Source organism: Vombatus ursinus, unplaced genomic scaffold (genome assembly GCF_900497805.2).
Source record: "Vombatus ursinus unplaced genomic scaffold, bare-nosed wombat genome assembly UNPS02014926.1, whole genome shotgun sequence".
Lineage (NCBI taxonomy): Eukaryota > Metazoa > Chordata > Mammalia > Diprotodontia > Vombatidae > Vombatus > Vombatus ursinus.
In genome coordinates this window covers 2,883,380-2,901,347 of record NW_020954704.1, presented here as the reverse complement: position 1 = coordinate 2,901,347, position 17,968 = coordinate 2,883,380, and the positions used below count along the sequence as shown (strand labels likewise).

Here is a 17,968-nt window from a genome sequence, read left to right as displayed (position 1 = left end):
TTTTTAGATTCTTGCATCCAGCCAGATCACTAGCTTTGTGCCATCTACAAAATTGACAAGCCTGTCAATCTATGCCTTTATCCTAGAAATTGAGAGAAATGTTAACTAGCATGAGGCCAAGCACAAATCCTTGGAGCACTTCATTAGAGACATCCTTCCACTTGACTTCAATGACCATTATTTGGATCTGGATAATTGATTTCTTCTGAATCTGATATCTAATTCACATTTTTCTGTCTTGTTCACAAATATAGCATGAGATACTATAGATTATCAAATGCATTATTAATATTGAAATAAAATATATCTATGGTATTTCTATCCGTTTAATAATCAAGGGGAAAAAAGGAAATAAGGTTAGTCTGGCATGACTTATTCTTTTTTTTTAATTTATTAATTTTAGTTTTCAACATTTACTTCCACAAGATTTTGAGTTTCAAATTTTCATCCCATCTCGTCTCTCCCCCCACCCCAAGATGGCATGCATTCTGAATATCCCTTCCCCTAGTCTGCCTTCCCTTCTATCTCTCCCTTGCTTCTCTTATCCCCTTTCCCTTCTACTTTCCTGTAGGGCAGGATAGATTTCTGTACCCTATTTCCTGTATTTCTTATTTCCCAATTGCATGTGAAAACATTTTTTTTAAACATGTGTTTTTAAAACTTTGGGTTCCAGATTTTCTCCCTTCCTCCCTCCCCACCTACCCTCATTGAAAAGGCAACTAACTCAATATAGGTTATACATGTGCAGTTATGCAAAACACTTCCATAGTAGTCATGTTGTGAAAAACTAACTGTATTTCCCTTAATCCTATCCCGCCCTCCCCCCCATTTATTCTATTCTTTCTTTTGACCCTGTCCCTCCTCAGAAGTGTTTGCTTCTGATTACCCCTTTTCCCAATCTGCTCTCCTCTCTATCATTCCCTTGCTCTCTTGTGGCATGACCTATTGATGAGGCCATGCTGTTTTTTTTTTTCTCTTTTATATGTTCTTTGTTGTTGTTCAGTAATTTTTAGTCATGTCTGACTCTTTGTGACCCCATTTGGGTTTTCTTGGCAAAAAACTGGAATGATTTACCATTTCCTTCTCCATATTATTTTATGATGAGGAAACTGAAGCAAACAAAGCTTAAGTGACTTCCACATAGTCACATAGCTACAAAGTGTCTGAGGCCAGATTTGAACTTAGGAAAAATGAGTCTTCCTGACTCCAGGCCCAGCACTCTATCCACTGTGCCACTTTACTGCCCTTAAAACCATACCTGATATTCCCAGGTGGTCTCCCATCCAAGTATTGACCAGGTCCATTTTTGCTTAACTACCAAGATCAGACACATTCAAGGTGCCATAGACAATACGTTCATTAACCATCATTAACTCTACCTTTAATAATGTTTCTAATACTTTACAAGGAATTAACCCAAGTTTGTCGAGTCTATTTTCTTCCCTTTTTTGGAAATTCAGGGAAAACAGTTTTCTTTCTTGAGTGCTACAGCACGTCTCCCATTCCCCACAATTTTTTAAAGATCATTGACAGCCATTCAGCAATATTAACCAGTTCTTTCACTATGCTAGGATGTAGTTTGTCTGGGTCTGATGACTTGAATTTAACTAATTGGGCAACTAATTGGACTCATTACATCCCTTGAATATCAGTTTCCTAATAGCTGTATGTGTTGTCATTTCCAATCCAGAGATTGTTCTCTTTGGCAGAGAAAACAGAAGCAAAATAAGCAGCTGTTTTTTCTCTACCAAACATTGTCCATATTGCACCCAACACAAGCATTAGTATCATCCTTTGTGCCTCCTCTTTTCCCCAATAAACTTAAAAAAAAAAAGCCTTTTGTTGTCTTTAGCTTTCTTTATAAGCCACGGTCTACTCAGAGCTTTAACAGTTTTCAGGACTTTACTATCTTTTTACTCCCTGTTACCTGTCCTTACTCAAATCTTTCTCTGGTAGCAAAGAAAGGAAATGAAGTAAGTGACAATTGTTGAATTGATAAGCAAATTGCAGAACATGAATATAATGTAATATTACTGGGCCATAAGAAATAACAAATATAAAAAATTCAGAGAAGTTTGAAAAGACATTAAGTGATGTAGAGTGAAGAGAGAACCAGTGTCTAAAATAACTATAGCCATGTAAACAGGAAAAACAGAAAGAAATGAAACTGAATACTGTATAGTTATAATGACCAAGATAAAGACTAGAGAAAAGTGGAAAAAATGCAGCACCCTCTTTTCATTGTGACAGATGGGGAGGGGGGGGGGTGAGAAGAGAGCACCAGCAGCTGAAGGGATCAGTAATGCTTCATGAAGAAGGTGACATTTCTACTGAGGTTTGAAGGAAACAGGATGATGGGGAGGGGAGGGGGAAGAGTATTCCAAGCAATAGAAACAGCCAATGTAGAGGTTTGGAGACAAGAGATGGAGAGTCCTTTGTGAAAAACAACAAGAAAGCCAGTTTGACTAGACCACAGAGTATCATAAGGGTAGTAATGTTAGTCATTAAGCATTTTGTAAGTGCCTACATTGTGCCAAGTACTGTGTTAAGTTCTAGAAATACAACAAAAGGCAAAAGACAGGCTCTGATCTCAAGGAGTTCATAGTCTAAAGGGGGAGACAACATACAAACTATATACATACAATATATGTTTGTATATGTTCATATATATATATATATATATCATATATACATGCATATAAATGATAGTCAATCAAGGGAAGTCATTAACATTAAGGGAGATTGGAACAGCCTTCTTGCAGGAGTTGGAATTTTGACTGAGACTTGAAGGAAGCCAGGACAGAGAAAAGAGAAAAGAACGTATAAGGGACAACCCAGAATCAGGAAGTGGAGTGTCTTGTGTGAGGAACAGCAAAAGATCACTCTCACTGGATCATAGAAAATGTGGTAGGTGTGGGAGGGTAGGAATATGGGTGGGGAGTGCAGTATGAAAAGACTGGAAAAGTTGGAGAGGTAGGTTATAAAGTGCTTTGAACGTAGGATTTTGTATTTGATGGTATAAGAAGGAGCCACTGGACTTGATTGAACAGGAAGTAACATCAGATTTGTATTTTAAGAAGATCACTTTAGTAGGTTAGTGGAAAAAGATAATAAGGATAGTTTTTGACATTTAATATAAAATTTATTAGGATATCCAGTTCAGGGTATTCAGTGGACAGAGATATAAGACTAGAGTTCAGGAGAGAGGTTAGGGCTGAATAAATAGATTTAAGAATCATCAGCAAAGACATGTTAAATGAAACTATAGGAGCCGAAAAGATCACCAAGTAAAATACTATAGAGGCAGGAGAAAAGAGGTCCCAGGATAGAACCTTGAAGAAACTTACCATTAATGTACATAAATGAAGATACAGCAAAGAAAACAGATAAGAAATAGTCAGATAGGTAGGAGGAGACAGCAATGGTATGAAAACTTAGAAGAGAGTATCAAGGAGAAAATAGTAAACCATGTGAGAGGCTACAGAGAAGTCAAAAACTGGTGAGGATTAAGAAAAAGCCATTAGATTTGACAATTAGATCATTAGTAACTATGGAGAGAGCTGTTTTGGTTCAGTGATGAGGTTGGAAGTCAGACTGCAAAGAATTACAAGAGAATGAGAGAAAAGGAAGTGGAGACACCAAAAGTACACAACTTTTTTCAAGGAGTTTAGTCAAAAAAAGAAGGAAAGATGCAGGATTATAGTTAGTAAGAATTATCAGGTTAATGAGAGTTAAGAATATAGGAAATATGCCTGTGTTTCTAAGCAGCAAGGAGGTAGTGAATAGACAGAAATTGAAGATTAGTGAGAGTAGAGATGATAAAAGATAAAATTTACAGGAGAAGACAGGATGTAATGGGATCAAGGATGCCAGCAGATGGGTATGTCATGGCAAGAAGAGCTAGCTTTTCTTGTGAGATGGGGGTGATGTAGGAGAGAACAGGGGGAAGACATTTGAGCAATATGAGATGAATAGGAAGGGAGAAGAGGGAGGCCTTAGCAAATGCCCTTAATTTTTTGGTGAAAGTTATCAGGTGAGAGAGTAGGAGAGTAGGAGATATGCATACCATGGGAGAGTCTCAGAGGGATGAAAAAGTTTAGAATAGCTGCTGTAGTGAGTGGGATAGCAAATTGAATAGGGAGTTCTAACAGAATTGCCTTACTGAAGTGAATGCCCAGGTAGATTATATAACATAAATTCATAACAGAAACAGTCAGCAGTTTTGTGATTTTTCTCTGGCTTCATTCAGCATCATGTAAATAAATGATGGGAATAGTCCAGTGTCAGAAAGGTAGCTTGGAGACAAGCTCTAAAGGGTATTAAAAGCCAAATACAGTTTATTTCTGATCGTAAGGAAGCCATTGGAGTTTATTGAGCAAGGCAATGACATGATTTCACTTGCACTTGAAAAAATCATTTTCCCATCTATGTGAAGGATAGATTAGAGTGAGATGAGATATAAGTTGGAGAGAAACAATTAAGAAGTTATTGTAGTAATCCAGGTGAGAGGTGGTGGCTGTGTGAACAGAAAGAAAGGGATAATCATAAAAAATGTGGAGATTAAAATGACAAGATGTGGCAACTGATTGGATATGTGTGATGAAGAAGAGTGAGAAGTGTGTGTATATCATATATATACAAATATATGTATATTACATATAGACACACACATTGGATTAATCTTAAGAGAGATGATTAATTCATGAAAACTGATGAGGTCACTGAGTAAGAGTGTAGATAGAGAAAAAGGCCCAGAAGAGAACCTTGGAGTATGCCCACAGCAGAGCAGCGTGCAACAGATCATGAGCCAAGAACAGAACTTGAGCAGGGGCAGTAAGATAGGTAAGAGTACCCAGATAGGAAAGTATGTCCAAAAAGAGATGGTTCACAGTTTGAAATGCTGCAGAGCAGTCAAGAAGGATCGAGATCAAGAACAGACCATTAAATTTGACAACTAAGAGATCATCAGTACATTTTGAGAGAGGAGTTTCAGTTAAGTGATGAGATTGTAGAGCAGTTAGAAAAAGGATGAAAAGTGAGTGAAAAGAGAGGAATTGACCACAGTAGTTATAGGTTGCTTTTTCTAGGAATATAGTTTTGAAAGGGAGAAGATATACTTAAAAAAATAGCTTGAGGAGATGATAGGGTCTTGTGAGAGCTTGAGATGTTCTTGTTTTTCTTTTTTTAAGGATGTGAGACACATGAGCATGTTTGCAGGCAGTAGGGAATGGACCAGAAGATAAAGATTTTTGAAGTTTTTTGGGGGGGGGGGGCTGATTGTGTGGGCAGTCTACTATAGAAGCAGAAAGGGATAGAATGAAGTATACATGTAAAGAGTTGACTTTGATGAAGAAAAAGAGCATGTCGTCATCAGACAGGAGTAAACAAGATGAGAAAGAAATGATGTGTCGGTGCTTTTTTAAATTAAAATTTTTTTAAATAAATAAGCATTTATTTTCTTTCTCTTCTACCTCCTCCACTGGAAAAAAAGGAAAAGAAAAACAAAACCTTCATGACAGATATGTGTAGTCATACAAAACAAATTACTCTATTGGCCATGTCCAAAAATGTGTCTCATTCTGCATTATTAGTCCATTGTTTTATTGTTAGAAGCTAGGTAGAGTTCTTTATCATTAGTCCTCTAGAATCATGTTTAGTCATTATGTTGACTAAATTTTGAGATGTAAAGAAGAAAAGAGGGAGCTCCCAACAAATAATTTTTACATTCTCAGTAGAGTATGAAGCTGAGAGGATGGGGAAACAGTGGTATGGGCTAAAACTAAAAGGGTTGCCTTGCTGTGATCAGGGCTTACTTGAAATTAGATAACAAAAATTTGTAATAGACCCAGTCTCCATCCTTCTGTGCCTGCCTATCCTGTGCAACTTTTCCATGTGCTCTCATAAGTTCCCCACAGGAAAACATGTGGGAGCCTTCTTCATTTGTCCTGACATTGCAAAAATATCAATGGAGCATTTAGGCTGTCCATCAATTATTTATTTCATTCTCACCACATGACTAGCCAATCAAGTTTTTTGTTTATACATTTTTTGATGACATCCTTTCCTCCAGTTCTTTCTCATTTTCTCATATGTTATGCAATTTAGCTTGCTCATGACAACCATATTCCTTTCCATTGGGCTTTAAATGAAATTAATTTTTAATTATTTTAATATCAGCGTTCCAAAACTTAAAACTACATCAAAACACCTATAGAATATTATTGTTTAAAAGTTGGGCATGTGTTTTGGGAAAAGTTTGGGGATATAAAAGGAGGTTTTTAATTTTCCAAGGCAAACCAGCACATTTTCCTTCTTGTGTTTAATTCTGAGCCCAAATCAGTGTCCATTTGCAGTGTCTAAGACTGTTGTGTCTATATATATATGTAATATATGTGTGTATATTTATATACATATGATATATATGTATATATGGATGGATGAGCTTTATAGGTTTTCCATCTAACTTCTTGTTATAACCTGAATAACAGGAATTCTTTATCTACTTGGTTTTTCTTACTGTGAATATTCAGACCAAATTTTTGTTGTTGTTGTTAGAATGATTATGGATCTCAATCAGGAGGCTCTACAGCGTTCCAGGACTTGACGCAATAAAGCATAGTGTCATCCACAAATAAAACATGTGGAGGATCTCACAATCTACAGGAAATTTCTCTACAACTATGATTCTGGGCTGGATCTCTTTCATGACTGTTTTGAACTCTTTGGCGAGCATACATGTCACTATTTTTTTATTTATGTTAAGATCAGAAGATCATCAAACAAATTTGTCTTTATTGTTTTATCTTTCATAGAATATTGACTAATTGTGATGTATGCATGGAAGATATATTTAGAGCCGTTAAGGAGACATGGTGGTCTACCAAATTAATGCTTTTTTTATGGATAATAAAGAGCAAAGATCCAATATTTTTTCCATGCTTTTGTTATCTTCCCCTGTATAAATCACTCCCTCAGTGCTCTCACAAATGTATTGCCTACAGCCCAGATCTCCATGATTATATTTCCTTTGGCTAAATCTTTTGGAATCTGTTCTCTCAAAATCTACAGTACATGTCTGACCAGGGCTATATTTACTCTCCTACTTCACAAACTCTACAAAATAATGATTGTTTTCCCTCCTACCCCACAACTTACTCTAATTTCAACTCCACCATATAGTTTTTCCTGGTCAATATCAGGTCCAGGATAGACATTTCCTATATTAATTCCTCCTCTCTTTGAAGGATAAAGTTATTAATAAATTATTGATAAAGCACAGCAAGAATATATTGGCTTCTTTACTTTGTCCCAGAGAGAACTCCAGCAGATGTTTTGAGGTTTTTAATTTTCCAAGGCAAACCAGCACATTTTCCTTCTTGTGTTTAATTCTCAGCCCAGACTGTAACCAAAATCTTCTAAAAGTATTTCCGTATACTAAAGACTCACTGGAACACTGACCATTCCCTGTGACTCTTTTGGCTATGGGCCCCTGATAGGCCTGAGTTGCCTGTCCTTTGAAACAGTACATTGTGGTAGGGTCCTCATACAAGAATTTATGTCAGTAATGAATTACGCTCTAACATGATTCCATATGTATTATTCTTATAAACAAAAAGTGTATTCTAAATAGTATCTGGAGAATTAATAATAATAGCTAACCTTTGAACAATGCTCTCATTTTTTTAAAGCATTTTCAACTCTTTTGTTTTAGTGTCATAACATCTCTGTGAGGTAGATACAATAAATATTAGGAGATAGTGACTAGCACTATAATTCCATAAGTATAAGAAATTCCTGGTGAAGAAACTCCCTCTACCAATGCAGGTTGGTGCCTTCTCTGAAACGTAGAGATTGAAAAGATTTTGTGAAGCACTAAGATATTTATCAATTTGACCTGGGTTACAAAGCCAGGATATGGCAGAGGAACCCAGGTTTTCCTGATCCTGAAGCCAGCTCTTTTTCCACTATGCCATCTGACTCTCAGAATAGATATGGATATCCCATTTATACAGTGAGCTACTCAGCTTCAGGTAGAGTGGGGATCTAGGTCTCCTACTTCTCAACCCAGTTTTTTTCTTCCCACTGGCTTGTAACTGGAAATCAAAAATGTCTTTTTCCTTGTTTTGAGTGAAATTAGAAAAGCAAAAGTACAAATTAGTAATATTGTTCTCCATAAGCAGCTTAACATTCCTGGGCCTCCATCTTGTCATCTATAAAATGAAGGCATTAGGCTAGATGCCTCTGAGATTTACTCCAGTTATAAATCTATGATCCTATAAAGAATATGGAAATAATCAGTATAAGTTGCAAGTTGAATTTAACAAATGGAATTTGGGACCTTGATTTCTCTTTCTCACGAAAGAGGATAATTATTGTTGTAAAAGAGATTTCCATACGTACAGCTTCCTAGTCCTTATGGAATACAAATGCATCTTGTAAGTTTCAGTCACATAAAGTTGAAGCTTGATACTTATTCTCATCATTGATCTAGGAAAAGAATGTTGAAGTTGTGATTCTTCTGTGGGCTCAGAAAACTTAAAAGGAATGTGAATAAATGTAAGATGGCATGATAACCAGTGACATACTGAAAATAACACTACTCTCTCTCCAGATTTTTTTGGTAACATGAAACAACTCATAAATTCCTACACACTTGTTTGATAAATATTGGACTTTTTGCAATTTCTCTTTAGAAAATTCTGCTCCTCCATGTTTTAACATATTACTCATTTAGTTATGTTCCTGCATTCTAAATGATTCTTCTCAGTTCCTTTACGGATTCTTTTCCTCCTGTGTGACTGTTTTTGGCGCATATCTGAAGGACACTGTACTTTGTTGTAATTACATTGTATGCTGCTTTATTCCCATTGTTGCCTCAGCAGATTTTGTGACTTTATTGCATTAAGTTGCACAATACAGGATTTAATTCAGGATTTAATTAGTTGTGGTATAAATTTATGTTTCAGTCAAGATTAAGGCAGAAGCCTCATAGGGACAAATCAAATTTTGCTTCTACACATGTGGATGCTGTATACCTTCAGCAATGTCCATGTTTATTAAGTGTTGTAGATCATAGATTTCAAGTTAGAAAGAACTATAGAAATCATCCAGTCCCCTCTTCTTACAGGTAAGAAAACCAAGGCTCAGAGAACTTAACCAGTTTCCTCAAGGTCACATAATAAGAGGCAGAGCTGAGATCTGAACCTTGTTTATCTCTCCCCAAAGCCAGTACTCATTCAGCTATTTTCACCATGCTGCTGCCTACAGCTGTATATCTATGACTAATTTCCTCAAACTTCTACTCAGAGGATACTTTTAGTTTCTCTTCATACTAGAAATTTGTTATGTGTGTTTGCGTAATGTAATTTTTACCTTGTGGGCTGTCTTATATAGAAGCTGAAAGTTAGCAAGCTCAGTAGCAATCATTCGTGACCCTATTATAGGCCCAGGACCTTAAAGACATTATTCTAGTTCTCAAATAATTTTGCAAATTTTCATCAGTCTCTGTTATACTGGTAAGTTTGAGAAAAACTAGTGAATATTGTTTTAGTAAGTGTTTTTTTTTTTCGAACTTAAAGATTTTCTTTTCATCTATCAAGGTTGGCTTTAGACCATATTCCACATTATTGAATTTGTATTATTACTGCCAACAGATAACACTAAGGCTGTGAATGTAGAATGAATTATACATTATAAAGACCTAAAATTGGGTTTGGGCATAGATTTTCTATGTTAATAGTTGTTTTAATCATAGGTACTTTCAAGTTATTAATCATATCTGACTGTCTTGCTCAGATTCCAGATTCCATCATTTCCCGTGGTGTTCAGGTGCTCCCAAGAGATACCGCCTCCCTCAGCACTACCCCTTCAGAATCTCCTCGTGCCCAGGCTACATCTCGCCTTTCCACAGCTTCCTGTCCAACACCAAAAGTAAGCACAGTGCCTTTGCATCTGGCACATCTCCAACATGTAATTGTGTAATGACTCATACTTCCTTTCAACTGACCAAGGTTGGCTTACATGTACAATTATACTATGAGAAATGAAAGCTGAATCCCATACCTTATTCCACAAATTATAATTTTGAAAAAGTAATAGGAAAACAGAAACATCGTGGGAAATCTGCACTTCTGTGTCACAACTAGGAACATCACTTCTGTGGTTCCTAGCTTTTAGACATAATTTATGAACATCACCTGATATAATATACTGTTACTAATGCAGATGTGAAATTCTTTCTTCATCTGGAGGGTGAAGATATTCTTAGCCAATGGATAACAGGACTATATGTACATTCACAAAACAAGTCTATTCACATTTCTAGTCTAGGCTGGGGTAGCTCCCTGCTTTAGTATCATTCCAGTTTCTTTCAAACATATTCAACTTGGAATGTTGCTGCCTGGTATTTGGAAACAAGTCTAAATTGACTAGAAAGAAAGTTTTAATGCCAACCTTTGGGGTGGGATAGTTATTATTCAGTATTTGTATTTCAATCAATCCTGTAGTCATAAGAAAATATATTAACTCTGTTAATATGCCTATTTCATATTTTAGCAAATGTGGTGGATAGACTACCTAGCATAATAATGACCATGACTGCTTCCTCCTAAAGGTTTCTTCCCTAGCATCAGTGTGTGCTTTAAAGATCTGCATCAGCCTTAAGCTCTTTATTGGATGTAGCTGATATGGACATGTTAAACAGACTGGTAGCAAATGGCTAAAAGTAACATTCTTTCTTATTTAATTGATTATGATGGTTATAGATTAGTTGGATCGCTAAAATGATTGCAAGAGTCTGACAGTCCATTTTTCATACTATGACTTTTTTTCTGTCAGCAAATTGAATTAACCCACAGGGATCTGTTCAACTGTCTTTCTCAACTCCAGTATTTTTGTCAGCATTATGAATGCCAATTCTGGATTTGACTAGAATAGATCAGAAATGTGTGTGGGCATTTTTAGCTGTTTTTATGTCCCACAGTACAATTTCTTAGCAGTGTTTTTTTCATATATAAAAAATGTTTTACAGCTTTGTTTTTAGTTTGTTCTAAAATTAGTTGAAATTAACTGATGCCTTTAGAAAATTGGGATCTCAGAATTTTAATAAGAAGGATCAATCGTGAATAAAAGTAGTAGGTACATCTTTAGGTATGGTGTTAAATGTGTTTGTGCTATTCAGATCAGTCAACAATCAACAAATATTTATTTGGATGATAATCTAATGCATTTCAAACTGAATGAAAACATACATCTTTAAAAATGTAATTTAATGAAAATCCTCATCTCATATCAATTAAATTATTTCAAAATAGAACCATAACTAGCATAGAGTAACTAGGGCTTTGTCCCAAAACAGGAAATTAGTCACCTCAGGCATAGTTCATTCCCTCAGCAACCAACCCCTTCTTGCCCCTTCCCACACACACACACCCTCCTAGTCATACAAGGAGGTAGAAACCTCATGATAGTGTTCTAGGGGGAACTTATTCTTCCCTACAGATAAACCTCAGGGGAGCCACTTGTCCCAGGCCCACACACACAAATGTTATTTACAACTCTGTTTCAAAACAAAAGTATCCATAGCCCACTGGGATTACATTCCAACTGTGCAAACTGAATTTGGGAAGTAATTAAAACATGAGGTCAGGTTCACTTTACAATGTTGAACACAAGTTTTCACGGATACTAAAATGCTCCATAAGAAGTTTTAAAAACTTTTAAGCAAAATGTGGTATAATTAAAATAGCTTCTATACAGGTATAAATGATAACAATGTCTTTATGAAACAAAACGTTTTATGCATAAAAACTAAAACTTAAAGTTTTTCTACAAATAAACATGTAACATAGATGCTACCCAGTAAGGAATATAGGTCTGTTGCTCCTATTGGAAAGATAATTGAAATGCTGGTGGAATTAGAGGAAATGTGGAAAGATTAAAGAAGTCTTAATGACTCAAATAACCAATAAAGTTCCCAGAAGGCAAGATACTATTATGTTTCTTCTCTTATTCTATAATTTTTTTTCTTTTTTTGTAATTCAGACATTCAAAAGAATGTATATGTACATATATGTGTATGTATATGCACATGTAAGAGCTCCTATGAGACAATTTTCCAAAATCATTCTTATCCATTGATTATAATAATATCTTCATATGTCTGATTTAGCTTTTATTATTTTGGTATACAGGCATTTAACAATTAAAAAAATTTTCATCTCAGTTCATAATTTTAAGTTAGAAACATAAAATAATATATATATACATATATACACACACATATACACACATATATAATATATGTGCATTGTGTACTTTGTATAGTGGTTTTAGGATACTGTTAAATAGAGATAAAAGAAAAACCATTATAGAATTTTCCACATATGTTTGACCAGTCCTCAATTTTAACCCTCCTGACCTTCATTAGAGAACTTGTTTTGTGTATAGAATATAAAATATACTGTACATGAGCTCTTCCTCACCTGATATTGAATAAGAATGAACATAATGCATTGTAATATACCCTTTCACTTTTAAACAGCAGAAAATACAGTATACAGAGTTTACAGAGAAAAACCATAAAAATCCACTGAATTATACCTAAGAAACTATAATTATTATATATACCAGGCCACATCCTACATTTTTTAGGTACATGAGATTCTTGGCATCTTATTCACAAAATTATTTGAGTACTAGTTAGTTTTTCTATTTCATGTGATACTCTTGGTACTGGACTTCTGAAACAATGTCATCTGTGGTTTCATTAGATGCAACTGTCAATTTAAATATACTCTAACATGTAACAGAGTTTAATCAGTCAATCAACAAGCATTTATTAATGGTCATCAACACCAGGCTCTGTTATTGATTTACCTGGTGATTCTTTTTTTTTTTTTTTAGTTGGGCAATGGGGGTTAAGTGACTTGCCCAGGTGTCACACAGCTATTAAGTATTATGTGTCTGAGGCCGCATTTGAACTCAGGTCCTCCTGAGTCCAGGGCCAGTGCTCTATCCACTGCACCACCTAGCTGCCCCTTTGCCTGGTGATTCTTAAGCAAGTTATCATCTGGTACTTCAGGGTCCTTGTTTGGAAAATGGATTGCTTTTACATGGGTATTGTGAAGGACAACTAATTTAAATATTGAAGGAGAAATATCATAATGGCGTTTGTGCCTTAAATTCACATTTTTAATATGAAACCAAATATAATCTCTTAAAGGAAGGTCTATGAAAGATTTTTTCCATGGGCCCCCAAGGAAAATTTCAGAAAACATTCTTAAATCCTTTTGTAAGGGAATTTTATCTCTAACAAGGAAGGAGTTCTTTCTTTCATGGGTCCCCTGCATTACAATTGCTGCTTGAATTGTATTTACACCTGTGTTTTGTGAGCTGTCATCTAAGCTCCTTATTATGAAGGCATTATAATTATATTCAATCTTTTTTGTTTAATGACAACTTAAAAATTGATTTTTGAATGAATGTGTTCCACACATGTTGAGAACGTAGAAAAATAATGTTATGTGGTTATTTTTCTGTTAATTTTTCTTCAGTTCCAAACTGTTTGGATTCCTAAGTACAAAGCTTATTTTATGTAGACAGAATAAGAAACAGAAAGAAACAGCACCACTGAGAAAAAAGTTAAGATGGTTCTTATACGAAATTTTACCTACCATGATTTATTGACTCTAGATTTAAGATCATTCCTCTACCATAGGTGATAAGATTGTTACATTTTCTCAGCCAATGGTTATATGAAACGTAGCACATTTTTCTTTCCCTTATTACAATATTAAGTCCAGAAGCTCATGGGATTTCCATCCATTAATCTTCTCACTCTCCAAGAGTCATCTTTTAAAAAAATAATTCGCTGTTGAAAGAGCCAATTCAGAAATCATAAAAATTAGTTACCACAGTGGTTTCTGTCTTGGTGAAGAAAAGGCCCAAAATAATAATCCATAATTTGAGGTATTCCAAAAGAAGCTCTCACTAGGGTTGCCTTAATTTGTGAGACCTGTAAGTACATTGTTCATATTGAAATTTAAATCTTTCAAGAAGATTATTTTCCACAGGAAAAGCCATAAACTCTTTAGTTTCAAATAAAAATTTTAAAAGGTAGACATCTGAAATTAGATTTTGAACCCATTAAGTCAGACTTGGCTAGGCAACCACTGCTAATATAAATTTCTCTGTATTCTTGCCAGTTAGCAACTATGCCTAAAGATTTCCTAAAAAGAAGTTATCTTTTAGCAGCCATTGTTAGTGAGTATCATTCTTAATACATATCCTTGACAATAATCTTCAAAGTTATTTGTATGTCACCCACTTAGTAAGGAATAAAGTCTCATAATATTATCCAGAAACTATCACTATGAGTTAACAGGGGGCATTAAATTCTCTGGTATACTCAGATATTATCTGTCATTAAGCAAACTGTACTTCAGAAATGACCCTTAAAGAAAACATTACCAGCCCCTCCTAAAATAAAACAGCCCAATTATTTAGTCACTTCTTTTATTCATATATGCAAAAGAAATTGTGAATGACTAAAGTTTAGACTTGATATAGGAGTCAGTTTATATCACAGTCACTGCAATTGTATTTACCTAGAATGGTTAATTTTTAACTCCACAACAATCACCCATAATAATTTTGAATTTGCTTTTATTTCTGTTCTATTTTCATGCTAAAGGTTTATATCTTCAGTTTTATTTAAGCAGTGATCTATGGGAAATACTTTAAGATAAAGGACAGATTCAGCATGAAAAGGAATAAGGCCATTTTTCCTTACACAAACACCCCATTATATTTAGGATTGTCATTTCATTTGTCTAAGCGCTAATCCAGAAAATAACAGCGAAGTAGCCATCTCCCATATAGAAACATAGATCTAAACTAAAAAGGATCTCAGAAGCCATATAGCCTAACCACTTCATATTATAGATGAGGACACAGTGCACAAATTCACACAGGTAGAAATTATCAGAGGCAGGATTTGAACCTAGGTCTTTTGACTGTGGAGTCAGAGATCTTTCTACTGTACCACACTCCAGCACAAAGTAGGGCTGCAAGCAGAGATAATACAGATGAAAAGGAATGTTTCTGTTTTCATGCTTATTGGTACAGTGGTAAATTAAAAGCCACTCATTAAAATTAGAATTTGTCTCCTTTAAGGAACCAACATGAAATCATAAACTAGTAAATAATGAAGAACAAGTTATGCAAAGCACTAAAATTTTTAGCCCTAAAGGCACGGCTACATTTCTGCTAACATTCCACATTAGTTTAAAGTACTATGAATCTTAGTGTGTAAGATTGCATAAGTATTCAGCAGTATATGTATATAAAGAACTATTTGCTATGCAAAAGTTTCAAATACATGTAAGTTTCCTACTTATTGTACCATGGAAGCTCATAGTACTCAACTAAATACTCTTCTGAGGCCTAGAAGATATTCTCAGTTAATACTTTTCTACTATGCCAAAAAGTAACTCATTGAGCTGTGTTATTATGTACATTGATCTTCATTTGCTTCTTCTAGTCGCTAATGTAAAAATATAGACCTTAACATATTAAAGGATGCTTGGGAAATAACTGGGGATGAACTGAAGTGGGGAGATTATAGACCCTCTATGTGCAAATTCATTAGAGTGGCTGAAAGAAACTGCAAGGATGCAAATTTGCAATGGTCTTAGACTCATAAAGAGATTAACTTTGATATGAACTTGAATCCTTGAGGTCTCAGAGATCAAAAAACAAAATGTAAAAGATAGATAAGATTGGAATAATAATAACAACAATAAAAGCATTATTATAGTGCTTCTGAGTTTGCAAAGCTCTTCGTATTTATTATCTCATTTGATATAAAATTAAGAAAGACTCGTCCAAGGATATTTGAAATATGTCATCGTAACAAAAGTATTAAAAATGCTGAAGCCTTCAACATTATTTTACAATAATGAGAAAAAGATTGAACAATATTTTATTAGCCTAATATTTGTCATAGAACCTATATTACTACTAGGCAAATAATAGGTACTTAATGAATGATTGATTGAATTGAGAATGGAAATTCCAGGATTCATAGCTGAAGTAACTACCAATAAAACTCTATTTCTCCATATTTATTGTTGGAATACCAGAGTGAGTACATTTTGACATTTACCAAGGATTATTCGTTCTCACTGTGACTCACAGGTGCCTGCCTGATATCGTGTTGCAGTATATAGAAAAACTTTCTTGTGCTGTTGTCTTTCCTTCTTTCCCACATTCATGTGTGGATTTTATCCTTATACCCTGGAATAGTCTTAGAGGCTCCTGCTGAGCTCAACAGGGTGTCCCTTGGAACAATGGTAGCCATAATTGTTTCTCCCTAGAGTCTCCTTTTATCTGCCATATCATGATTGCTCATAGGAAATAGTCCTGTGAAGACTATCACCATTCCAGGGAATTCACCTCTCCCACCTACCCCCAAGTCATCACCGTATCTCAGAATATTCATAGAGAAAATTCCAGCTCAAACTCTGGATTGAAGGTAAGAACCAAGAATGGCATAGTCCATGAAAAGGGTCTGCCTAGTCCCTGAAATGTGTATCCTCTAACCAAGTTCTGAGTTCTAGAGGCTGAGACTACTAAGAGATAGGAACTAATTAAGGTCTTAATCATACAGGTTCCTTCCTTCAGCCTACAAACATACTTAGGTCTCTGCTATCCTTTAAAAAAAAAATTTTAGACCGTTCTCTTAAGGCTGCCATCCTTAAAAGCTATGATCCTAGGTCTCTATTCAGTTTCTTTCTGGGAAAAGTTGTTTATACTTATCAATTGCCAAGGCCTATTGATTCTAGTCCAGCAACTTTTCTTACATCCAGTCTACTATGTGCAAAGCTCAATGCTAAGCATTGGGTATATGAGACAAAATTAAACCCAGTCACAGCCTTTAAGAATCATACATTTTACTGAGAAATGCAACATGTGAGTAGATATTTATGTGAGAAGGGAGAAAGCTCTGACAACTCAGGGGAATCAGGAAGGATTTTTTTTTGTGTGTGTGTGTGTAATCTGATACAAGAGCTAAACCTTGAATCTACAAAGGTATTGAGGCAAAAGATGGAATGGCAGTTTCTGGGAATATCAACTAAGCTGGTTTGTCTAGAACTCAGCTTGAATAAAAGGGAATGATGTGTAACAAGAAAGGTTACGACTAGATTATGAAATGTTTTAAGTACCAACCTGAGGAATTTGTCATTTATCCTACAGGCAGTAGGTAGCCACTGAGAGTTCTTGGGCAGAAGAATAATAATATTGGATTATTCTTTTTAAAAATTATTTTGGTGGCTATGGAGAGAATGAATGGGAGAGGAGAGAAAGCAGAAACTGAGAGTCTAATAGTCTGTGGAAGAAGTGATAAAGGTACAACCAGGATGGTGGCTATGTGTGGAAGCAAAGGAAACATATGAGAGAGATACTATAGAAGTAGAATCAACAAGATCTCATTACTGATTGGATATTTGGGAAAGGGATAAGTCAAGGATGAAGCCTAGTTTGTGAACCTAGGTTCCTAGAAGGATGGTGGTACCCTTGACAAAAATAAGGAAGTTTGGAGGAGAATGGTTTTAGAAATGAAGGAATGCTTTCTATTTTGGATGTGTTGAACTTTAAATGATCACAAAACATCAAAATGAAGATGTCCAAAAAGCAGCTTATAATATGGGAGTGATAGTACTGGTGCATATATAGATCTGAAGTCATCTACATGGAGAAGACAGTTGAACTTGAGAGAACTGATGAGATTACCACGAGAGAGAATGTAGAATGAGAGGAAAAGTGGGTCCAGGTGAAATCCTTAGGGAACAATCTTAGCTATGGAGACACTGATGACAATCCAGCCAAGAAAGCTGAGAAAGTGATTAGACTGGTAGGTGAAGAGAGCAGTATCACAAAAACTGAGAAAGGGCAGAGCCAAGATGGT

The 17,968-nt window shown here is 35.3% G+C and overlaps 1 protein-coding gene across 2 annotated transcripts in view; it reads left to right on the top strand.

Annotated features, from left to right (window-relative positions):
* GPHN (gephyrin) overlaps window positions 1-17,968 on the top strand; it is a 757,059-nt gene that overhangs the window by 498,197 nt on the left and 240,894 nt on the right. For both annotated transcript variants that reach the window (XM_027843732.1, XM_027843731.1), the window contains one exon: window positions 9,796-9,930. In XM_027843732.1, coding sequence (XP_027699533.1) covers window positions 9,796-9,930 — 135 coding nt within the window. The remainder of the gene's footprint in view (window positions 1-9,795; window positions 9,931-17,968) is intronic.